The following is an 11353-nucleotide window of genomic DNA, read 5'->3' on the forward strand; positions in this document are numbered from 1 at the left end:
GCAAGGCCAGTGACTTTCCAACCCTCCTCTAGACAAGGTACCGTAAAGGGCATCTTGTCTTAACAACCTACAGGAGTCTGGATGGCCATGGCTGGCAACAAAGTCCTAGACTCAATAGGCCTCTGAGCATGTGCAGTGCATTTTTCTTCTACACCCCTGAGCAGCTGCATTGTCTCACACTGTCATTAGACCTGCCCCAATTCTCTGAGCAGTGATTAATTGATTTGGTTGATTGCTTAAATTTCTATGCTGTCATTCAAATGATTCCCAAAGCTGCTGACAATAAATAATAACAACTTGGTGGCGCAATAACCGAACATCAGAGATAAAGCATAAATCCTAGTGAAGAATTAACAGGCCATCAGTGAAACAATTAGAAAACACCGTTCACAAAGCAACAACTATAATAATAATAATATAATTTTTTATTTATACCCCGGCCATCTGGCTGGGTTTCCCCATCCACTCTGGGCGGCTTCCAACAGAAAGATAAAATAATCTATTAAACATTAAAAGCCTCCCTAAACAGGGCTGCCTTCAGATGTCTTCTAAAAATCTGGTAGCTGTTTTTCTCTTTGACATCTGATGGGAGGGCGTTCCACAGGGCGGGTGCCACCACCGAGAAGGCCCTCTGCCTGGTCCCCTGCAACTTGGCTTCTCGCAACGAGGGAACCGCCAGAAGGCCCTCAGTACTACGGAATAAACTACGAAATAAACGAAACGTCACAATTAAAGCAAGAGTCGTTTTATATGGTTAACAAATCAACAGAACACCTGGAATCTATAAAACAAAATATGCAACATTAACAAAAGAGCAGCCAAAAACAAACGAAGCCGTGTTAAGTTCATATACTGTCCACACACACACACACACACACACCCCTCTGCCAGCAGCCAGAGATGCAATCCTTACTGAGCCCTAGGGATACCCTGCCCGCCCCATAGTGAGAAGAGATTCAGGGGGGGAGATCCCATGGCTGCCCCTCAAGGCTCCTGGTTAAGGGAATGAGCTGTCAGCTTTTCATGCAGCGGGTCCCAGGTTCAAAGCTCAGCATCTCCAGTTAGGGCTTGGAAAAAACGCTTCCCATCGGAAACCCTGGAGAGCTTCTGCCGGTCAGTGCAGACAATACTGAACTAGATGGACCAAGGGTCTATGTAAGGGGCTTTCCTATGATGTTACAGCGCAAGCAGGCTGACATCTGGCAGTGAGAATCAGGAGGAAAAGCAGGATCCGTCCCAAGTTGCTATGCATTCGAGGGCACATCTAGCTGAAGCCTGCAAAGCCTGTTTGCTGCCCTTTCCTCGCAGACATTTGGGTTACCACATTCCTTAGCAAGGGGGAGAGGCATCCCAGTCACCCATCTGCAGGTCATTTATAAGGCCAACCATTAAGGGCCATCAGCCTATTATTTGGTTCCCATAGCAACCCATCACCTCTAATTTACCAAGCAAGGGAATATGCCAGGCCTGATCTGTTGAGGAAGATTCTCTTTCTCTTTTCCAGAATCTTTCTCTTTCTCTTTTCCAGAATCCAGAGAGCCACCAACTTGGAACGGGACCCTGGGAGGACATCTAGTCCAACCCCCACAAATACGCGCAGCCTTTTGACATTATAATACCGTGATGAATAAATGGTAGTTAAGAACGTACGAAGAGACTGCTGACCACATCCGCATGATACAATTGCAACACATTTTAAGCTTTCCCCCAAGGAATCCTGGGAATTGTAGTTCACCATGCCCGGCTGAGGTAAGATCATAGAATCATAGAATCATAGAGTTGGAAGAGACCACAAGGGCCACCCAGTCCAACCCCCTGCCAAGCAGGAAACACCATCAAAGCATTCTTGACATATGCCTCTCAAGCCTCTGCTTAAAGACCTCCAAAGAAGGAGACTCCACCACACTCCTTGGTAGCAAATTCCACTGCCGAACAGGTCTTACTGTCAGGAAGTTCTTCCTAATGTTTAGGTGGAATCTTCTTTCTTGAAGTTTGAATCCATTGCTCCGTGTCCGCTTCTCTGGAGCAGCAGAAAACAATCTTTCTCCCTCCTCTATATGACATCCTTTCATATATTTGAACATGGCTATCATATCACCCCTTAACCTTCTCTTCTCCAGGCTAAACATATCCAGCTCCCTAAGCCATTCCTCATAAAGATTGCCATTATGTTCCTCATAAAGATTGTTCCTCATAAGATTGCCAGCATCCTTATCAAACTAAGGTTCCCAGGATTATTCAGGGGAAGCCATGGCCCTGGGCTGTAAAGGTGATACAAGACCTGTTCAGGAGCCATATCCAACTCCCACCCATACATGGAGGGGGGCCCTCTGCTCTGTTCTGCTCTGCTCAAAGGTGCCACGTCCAGCTGCAGGATCAGCACCCTCTTCTCACAGTGGCCAACCAGATGCCTGTGGGAATCCCGCAAGCAGGATCCAAGCACAAGAGCAACTCTCTCCTCCTGCGGTTTCCAGCAACTGGCCTTCAGAAGCATGGCTGCCTCCAACTGAGGAGGGAGAGATTAGCCGCCAGGACTCGGAAGCCGCCTGTAGACCTCTCGGCCACCAGAGACGAATGGCAGATTTAAGTTGACGGATTATGCCGAAATGGCAAAAATGACCGCAAGAATCAGAAATCAGGAAAACCAACATTTGAATAAAGAACGGGGAAAATTTATAATTGACCTTAAAAACCATTGGAAAGTTAAAATTGTTAGTAGGATAGGAGTAACACTTGTAGTTCAACGTTGAATTTTGGATATAATGGAGAGGTAAAAGATTTGGATTATTATAAAAGATGCAGGAGGAAATGATTAACAATAGGACCCACAAAGGGGAGGAGGGAAGCCCAGGAGATTCTATGGAATCTTGTCTTTATGTTGTATGTTGGATATGTGACTGTAAAACTGTAATTTGAAAAATCAAATAAATATTTAAAAAAACAAACCCACAAAGCTCTGAGCAAGGTACCTGCCTCATACAAGTCACTCCATCCAGCTCAGTCTTGCGCACTCTGACCAAGCTCTCTGGGGGTTTCAAGAAAGGCGTCTTTGCATATTCAGGAATCGAACCCGGCACCTTCTGTGTGGCAAAGCAGAGGCTCTACCAATGAGCTACCATTTCTGACCCAGTGGGTGCCCCACTAAAAGAGGCAGAACACCCTGCAGGCTTCTGCAATAATGCCCCCCCCCCAATGGCCACTGACCTATGGGAATGGGACTGTAGCGGCAGAGCACATGCTTTGCATGCAGAAGGTTCTAGGGTCAAGCCCTGCAAATATCTGGTTTCATAGCTAATCGTAAAGTTGGAAGATGTCACAAGGGTCATCTAGCCCAACCCCCTTGCAATGCAGGAAACCTTCGCCCCAACCCGGGGCTCGAACCCACGGCCCTGAGATTAAGAGTCTCATGCCCTACCGACTGAGCTAAAGAGAGAGCCGCTGAAGTCAGAATGCAGAGTCCTTGGCTAAGATGGGCAAATAGTTTGACCTGAATCGAGGCAGTCTGGCTATACCATCAGAGTCTGCAGGGTTCCAGGGAAGAAGTCTCTCCCGGGCCCACCTGGAGATGCCGAGGACTGAACTTGGGCCTTCTACATTTAAAACAGCAGCAAGTTTCTAGTCCTCATTGTCAATTCAAACAAGAACCTAGGAACCTGCCTTAACCCCCCCCCCTCTTCTGCACTCCTTGGGAACAGAAGATGCTCAGCCTTCTACTGAGTCACAGCGCTGGTCCATCTAGCTCCATATTGTCTACGCTGGCTGGCAGCAGCTCTTCGGGCTTTGAGGCAGGGGGTATTCCCAGCCCTGCCTGGAGATGCCAGGGATTGCAAACAAAATGCTCTGCCACAGAGCAATACCCTTCCTCTTACCCCACTGGCAATTCTCTGTCATTTGTCTATCATTCCGCCACTACCCCTTCTCGGCCGGAGGCTTCTGCACTGTTGCAAAGGCTTCCAGGGGCTCCCAGCCCTTTGCTAACCTGACAGTTGTGCCTCGCTGGCATTTTGGGTGCCCCATACCAAATCAGGAAGAAGGAGCACGTTTTGCAACAACATAGGCAGGAAGAGTTTGGCCTGGGAAATCCAGTCTCCCAGGCTGGAGGACTTAACCGCCCCTCTTCTGAGCTGCTTAGGAACAGAGGGCGCTGCCTTATACTTACTGAGTCAGACCATCTAGCTCCATATTGTCTCCACGGGCTGGCAGCAACTCTCTAGGGTTTCAGGCAGGCATCTCCTTGAGCTCGGTCCAAAATTAATTGAAACATCTAATAGCTTATGATGCTGTTCCCAGGACACCACAAAGCATAGCACTGCATGTGTGATTTAAGAACTTCAGTTACAGGTAGGTAGCCGTGTTGGTCCGAGTCGAAACAAAATAAAAAAATTCCTTCTGTAGCACCTTAAAGACCAACTAAGTTTTTATTTTGGTATGAGCTTTCGTGTGCATGCACATATCTGGCGAAGTGTGCATGCACACGAAAGCTCATACCAAAATAAAAAACTCAGTTGGTCTTTAAGGTGCTACTGAAGGAATTTTTTTATTAAGAACTCCAGGTTGCACAGCCACCCTTAAAATGCCTTTTAAGCACCCATAGTATGCCATTTCATGCTTTCTGCCGGAATTGCAAAAGGAAAAAGGGGAAAACGACGCGAAAAGCCAAAGAAGTACATCTGAATTTCCACTACAGTGAATTAAGACAGAGAAGCCAAGATAAATTAGACAAATGAACATTAATCTTATCGTTCCACTGGCATGTGGTTTTCTCAGCAAACAGACAACATTCTTTCCCATACTGCACAAAACTAGCCACACTCCTCACTGCAGGTAGATTAAAGCTTATAAGAGCTGCCCGTTAAAAACTTGAACATTGGCCTCCTCTCCAGATCATGTTGAGCTCTAATAAATGCAAGCGGTCCCTTTCTGGACTGCGAATCAAAGCAGTGATAGATCTCCAATAGCTTCAGGTGATAAAAGAGAATGCTCCTCATGTTTATTTGTAGGTGGGAAATTATTATTCCTGTTATTCCACCAAAAATAATAATAATCATGGGCCCTGTTATTAATACACGGGGTTAGGCACTTTTGGTTTTCTACCCAAGAGGTTTGTGCATGTTTAAAATAAATAAAAATCTTGAAACTTTTCCAGGAAAGTTGCACCGCTGCAAAATGAAGAATCGCGGGGTGTTTTATTTCCAAATAGCTTGGCCGTAATCCAAGACCGTCTTTACAGTGCAATTCTGCACCTATCTGCTTGGCTGCAATGGGGCTTGCTCCCAGGTAAGCCGACAAGAGACTGCAGGCTTAAGCATGCTAAAATCATGCTAAAATCAGTGCAAAGGACTGGGCTTCAGAGAACTTCACCATCCCGAACACCAGCCATGGCTGGGACCAAAACCCTTTCAATATCCCTCTGGGCTGATAACCTGTCAGCGGATTATGTGGGGATGAGTCCCACAAGCTCATTAAGTGCAAAGAAGTGACACACACACACCCCGTTTCTCCACCCAAGGCACCACTTTAAATACCTCTGCCGTGTCCGCCACCCCTCAGGAGTCCCTGCCCAGCCGCAATCTGTGCCTCCTGCCTGCTTCACACGTGCAGGCTAGACCTCTCCCCGCAAGATTACTGCAGCCCCATGCCGCGGGCAGGCCGTTCCCACGTGCCCCTCGACACTTGATGCGGCAAGTCCTCAAGTGCTGCCGCGCGGACGCTAGCCAACAGCAGCAAACCTCTCTTTCACACGTGCACAAACACACACACACTGCAGGCTCCTTCGTGCGTTCACACACACACACACACACCCAAAATACAACCACCTTTAAAAACAACAACTGTGGACAATTTTGCAACCACCACGATCCACATCACATCACAAAGCAGCTTAAAATGCAAGAGGGGTCTGGAGAGGACACCCCCCCATCCAGAAAGACACAGATCAGCCCCCCCTTTCCCCTCTCCACAGCCCCCTCCCCATAATCCATCGCACTTTCTCCTCTGCCCCCTCCCACTTTCGAGCTGCAAAAGGGATGGGGGAGCGTGTAAACGTACGAGATCCTCGCTCGTTCCCCCCCCCACACACACCCCGACACCCCCCCCAACCAAGGAGTCACTTACTTCTCTGCAGTTTTCTGCAGTCGGAAAAACGGACCCCCTCCCCCCAATAAATCGAAATACCCCCCCCCTCGCTGCCAAGATCCTCCCCCCCCCCGATCGCGGAGCTCGCGCTTACTTTTCTGGCTGGAATAGCCCGGGTAGTATCCATAGTAGCCGGTGATGCGCAGGATCCGGTCCTCGATGGTGGCCACCCCGTTGGGCGCCGCCTTGACGTCCATGCAGAGCGGCTGCGGGGGCAGCTCGGCCGGGGACAGCGGCGGCGGAGCCAGCCCGGGACGGCGCAGCGGGGAGCCGGGTGGGAGGCGGAGGCGGACACGACCCGTCTGCGCTCGGGGCTGCCTGCGCTGCCGCTGCCGCCGCTGCCGCTGTTGTTATTGCTGCTTCTCCGCCGTGCAAAGAGCGGCTCCTCCGCATGATCGCAGAGGCTGCAGCCTCTCTTCTCTCCCCCCCCCAGTTCTCCCTCCCTCTCGCCAGCTGAGCCAACCTCCTCCTCCTCCGTCCAAACGCGCGGCCCCCCCCATACACACCCACACCGGCCACCGAGAAGTTTTTGCGCACTTTCCCCCAGGGATATCCAGTTCCCCTCCCTATTCCTGTTCCTTTTTGGGGGTGGGGGGTGGGGCAGCCGCAACGCAGCTGCACCGCACCGACAGCAAAAAAAGTTTGGTAGGGATGGGGGGGAGGGATGCCGGGGGCGGGGCAAATGGACCTGGCGCATAGCTGCCAAGTTATCCCATTTTTTAAGGGATTTTCCCTTATGATGAATAGGCTTCCTCGCGAGAAAAGGGAAAACTTGGCAGCTATGACCTGGCGTGTTGTGGGTCGTCTTTTGCCTCCTCGTTGAAGACACGTTAAGAGCATCAGGAGAGGAAGTTTTGGGTAAGATGGGCGGGGGGGGGAGGAGGGAATAAACGTGGGCTCTAGAGGGGGGGTTGGGGGTGGACCCGGGTGCTGTGTCGTCTTTTGTTGGGGGGCGGGGGCGTTGGCATCCTGCCTCCTCACTAAAGCCCAGAGCATAAGAGGAACAAAAAGTTTGGAAAGACAGGAGGGTAGACGTGAGCTCAAGAGGTGGGCGGGGAGGGGGTGTTAACGATCATCCATTTCCAACCTCCTGCAATGCAGAGAATTTGCAACTGTCCCAGATAGATAGATAGATAGATAGATAGATAGATAGATAGATAGATATAGATAGATAGATAGATAGATAGATAGATAGATAGATAGATAGATAGATAGATGATAGATACTTTATTGTCATTGTACATAGTACAACGAAATTGAAGGCCATCCCATAAAAATAAAACAAAAACACAATTACAACCACACACCCATACATACATACACACCCATCACAACTCCACTGCAGCCTGCAACCGTTGACATTATCAGTACCAAAGGCGCCAAGTCCTAGGGGGTATGGGGGCTGAGGCCCCCACAATAAAATATTTGAAGGGGCCCAGGGCCCTCACAAAGCTGATGGGCGCTCCCACTCAAATGGTGTGTGTGCGCTGCATCATGTGATCAATTGTGTGCGGCGGGGGCTTACCTAGGCCCCCACTAGAATCATAGAATCATAGAGTTGGAAGAGACCACAAGGGCCATCCAGTCCAACCCCCTGCCAAGCAGGAAACACCATCAAAGCATTCTTGACATATGCCTGTCAAGCCTCTGCTTAAAGAAGGAGACTCCACCACACTCCTTGGTAGCAAATTCCATTGTCGAACAGCTCTTACTGTCAGGAAGTTCTTCCTAATGTTGAGGTGGAATCTTCTTTCTTGAAGTTTGAATCCATTGCTCCGTGTCCGCTTCTCTGGAACAGCAGAAAACAACCTTTCTCCCTCCTTCATATGACATCCTTTCATATATTTGAACATGGCTATCATATCACCCCTTAACCTTAACCACTATGTTTCCTTCAAGTTGGCATCGCGCTGGCTCTAAACAGCTGTCAGCCCAAGCATTCACAGTCCCAGTGGGCCAGCCAGGTACAACCGGGAGTATAATTATTCCGTTGAAAAGCAGGTCGCTGTTGCCAAATGGTCATTAAAACCCTCCATTTTAACCCATCTCAGCTTTGAGCAGGTGTGGTAAAAATAGCAGCACTAGGCATTATATTCCTACAATACACTGCCTACTTTTATGGTTTATTTTAAGGAGACTTCCTTCTGGTATTTGCTTCTGGCAGGATCACATTTTTTAAACAAATATATACACATTATTTGAAACTGCAAGACAGCATGGCTTAGAATTTCTTGTATAATATTTTTATTAATTTTCACAAAAACATTGCATTAAAAAAAACATGAAATAAAACATTTAAAACCACTATATACCACTATGTACACAATCAGTATTGAATCCACAGTATGGGATTACTTGAATCCCCTGAGTTCCCTCCACCCATTCCCCTGGTTACTTTATATTATCAGGCACGTCAATAAAGTCTTTATCTCTGATTACTTCCAATTTTTGTATATTGTCTATAATATTACAAGTGGGGTTTTTTTAAATAAAAAAAATCCTGCTAATGTATTAACTTGTGTGCATTGCTTTTGTAAATATGCAATAAATATATCACATGGCTTAGAATCTGACCAGGCACTCAAGGTTTCCTTGGCAGAAAATATGAACAGGTAGCTCAGGGGGCAGCAACCTAAGGCCCATGGACCCCCGCCACCTGCTCGGGAACCCCTGCCACCCACTCGGTCAGTCGGCTTCCGTGCACTGCACTAAATCGGCATGGAGCAGAGCGGGGACCACTTTCCACGATGCTGGCCGGCTTCCCATTGGCTGCAGGAAGCTCCTGCAGCCAATGGGAAGCTGAACACGCCTCCTCCGCGCCGAAAGGAGCACCAGAAATAGGGTTTGCACGTGTGTGGCACACACTCCAACCCACGGCAGTGTCTGCGGGACCGTGAACCGGCCAAAGCCACAAAAACTTTGCCGACCCCTGAGGTACATGCTCTGTATCTGAATGTCTGAATGTAGCTACCCTCTAAATGCTCACATATGTACCAGTGTCAAAGCCACGATTCTTCAACATCAGCTTCGTTGGACTGCTCATGTTGTGCGGATGCCTGATGATCGCCTTCCAAAGCAACTACTCTATTCCGAACTTAAAAATGGAAAGCGTAATGCTGGTGGTCAACAAAAGAGGTTTAAAGACTCTCTCAGGGCAAATCTAAAAAAAAATACTGTACTGTATAAACACCAACAATTGGGAAACACTGGCCTGCGTGCGCTCCAATTGGAGAACAGCCTTCACCAAAGGTGTCAAGGACTTTGAAGACACTCGAACTCAGAACGCAAGGGAGAAACGTGCTAAGAGGAAGGCACGCTTGGCAAACCCTCAACGTGATCAACTCCCGCCCAGAAATCAATGTCCCCACTGTGGAAGGATGTGTGGATCCAGAATTGGCCTCCACAGTCACTTACGGACTCATTGTTAAGACCCTGTTTATGGAAGACAATCTTACTCAGCTATGAGTGATTGCCAAAGAGGAAAAAGACTGAGGCAGCATGTCCCTTCAAGACCCACGCCAGTACCCACGCCAGTAGCAAAACAAGCCTGACATCTGGGGAATTTTAACATGGCTCTGATAGAACTGTCATCCTGGCTGATAGCGCTTGATAGCCTTTTCCCCATCCATGAATTTGTCCAGTCATTAAAGGCATCCAAGTTGATGGCCGTCACTGCCTCCTGTGGCAGTGAGTTCCATAGTTTTAACTATGTGCTGTGTGAAGAAGTTCTTTCTTTAATCTGCTTTGAATCTTCTAATATTCATCTTCATTGCCCACGAGTTCCAGTGTTACAAGAGAGGGAGAACAACTGTTCTCTATTCACTTCCTCTGTGCCAGGCATAATTTCATAATTTTCATGTCTCTTTTTCCTCTCACTTTCTCTAAGCTACAGAAGTCTCAAACACTTCAACCTTCCTTCACCGGAGAGTCACTCCGTCCCCTTGATCATTTTGGTTGCCCTTTTCTGAACCTTTTCCAACTCTTCAATTTCCTTTTCGAGGTGAGGCGACCAGAACGGCACACAGTGTTCCAACTGCGGTCAGGTAATAGATTGGTACAATGGCAATGTGATGTTGACAGTTCTATTTTCACTTCCTTTCCCAATTGTCTGTGCTTTCTTTGTGGGGCTGGCGGGTGGAGAGTCAGCGCACAAGATTCCACCGCATAGCTGGACTCGTGAGGAAAATTCCCTCCACTAAGGAACTCCACTTGAGCTCAGAGGCACTCAGCCCCCTGAGGCACCAACATTTTTGTAAGCCGGTGGCAGGGGGACGGGACTCTCCAGCCCTCTTTCTCTGGTTCTCTTGACTGTCCCCAGGACACACTCTCTGCTTAGCCACACTTTCTTTCCCAAGGTCACGCCACTCGCTGCCTCTGCTCCCCATCCTTGACTGTTCTTACCTGACAGAAGTGAGCCAGCTGTATATCACACCAGGCACATTGGAGTTAACTCTTTATCAGCAAGAACAGGATCGGCACAGACTTGGTGGAGTGTCGGGCCGAATGAGCGCAGCAGCTCATCCCCCATAGGTCTTGCCCCATGAATCAGTTGCCAAGGCTAAAAGTCCATGCCTCCCCAGAGCTGTCCATGTCTCCTCCTTTCCCGGGTTTCTTCCAAGCAATCAGAGACTGTGCCTGCGTGAAGCCAACCTCTCCTCTGCCCTCTTCATACCTCTTCCGGTTCTGAGAGACATCCAGGAAGGGTGCTTGTTACAGCAGGAGGGGGAGGCCCTCTGGCTTCTTCACCAGCCTGACTCATCTCTGCCTCTTGGCCTCCTTTGTCTCCTGCTTCAGCTTCTACCTCTGATTCTGGACTTCTCTCTGCCACAGACTCTCTCAGCTCACTAAGCCCTGTTAGCTCTCCAGCTACTGACACCTCCTCCCCATCTTCTCCCTCTGACTTCTCTTCGTTGTCCCACCACCACCTCCTGGGCTTTGAACCTTCTTCCCCTGGGGGTTCCCCAGCTGGTTCCTCCCACCATTCCTCTGCGTCCAACCAATCCACGACATTACCTAACTGGAATGTGCCCTTGAACCAGAGGTGCCAGCTTGCGAGGGCAATGGGGGGGGCACATTGCGCATGTGGTGTCGGGACATCAAGAGGGGCCAAACGTGGCGGCCGTGCAGCGTCAATGGCTGGCATCTCCTCCTCTTGGTGCCACCACTGGCAGGAGGCTGCTACAAACCTCTGCTGCAGCAGCAGGAGGAGGAAAATGAG

The 11353-nt window shown here is 49.0% G+C and overlaps 1 protein-coding gene across 3 annotated transcripts in view; it reads right to left on the minus strand.

Moving 5' to 3' along the window:
• The window catches only part of SLC35F4 (solute carrier family 35 member F4), a 127132-nt gene extending 120558 nt beyond the window's left edge, over positions 1 to 6574 (minus strand). For 2 of the 3 annotated variants that reach the window (XM_088674535.1, XM_088674529.1), the window contains exon 1: positions 6230 to 6566. In XM_088674535.1, coding sequence (XP_088530661.1) covers positions 6230 to 6332 — 103 coding nt within the window. In that variant the 5' untranslated portion in view covers positions 6333 to 6566. Of the gene's footprint in view, positions 1 to 6229 lie in introns of all 3 variants that reach the window. The other variant, XM_088674527.1, reaches the window with a different exon arrangement.
• Between the last annotated feature and the right edge of the window lie 4779 nt (positions 6575 to 11353).

The sequence above is a fragment of the Zootoca vivipara genome, chromosome 1, assembly GCF_965207765.1.
Source record: "Zootoca vivipara chromosome 1, rZooViv2.hap1.1, whole genome shotgun sequence".
NCBI classification, from domain to species: Eukaryota; Metazoa; Chordata; class Lepidosauria; order Squamata; family Lacertidae; genus Zootoca; species Zootoca vivipara.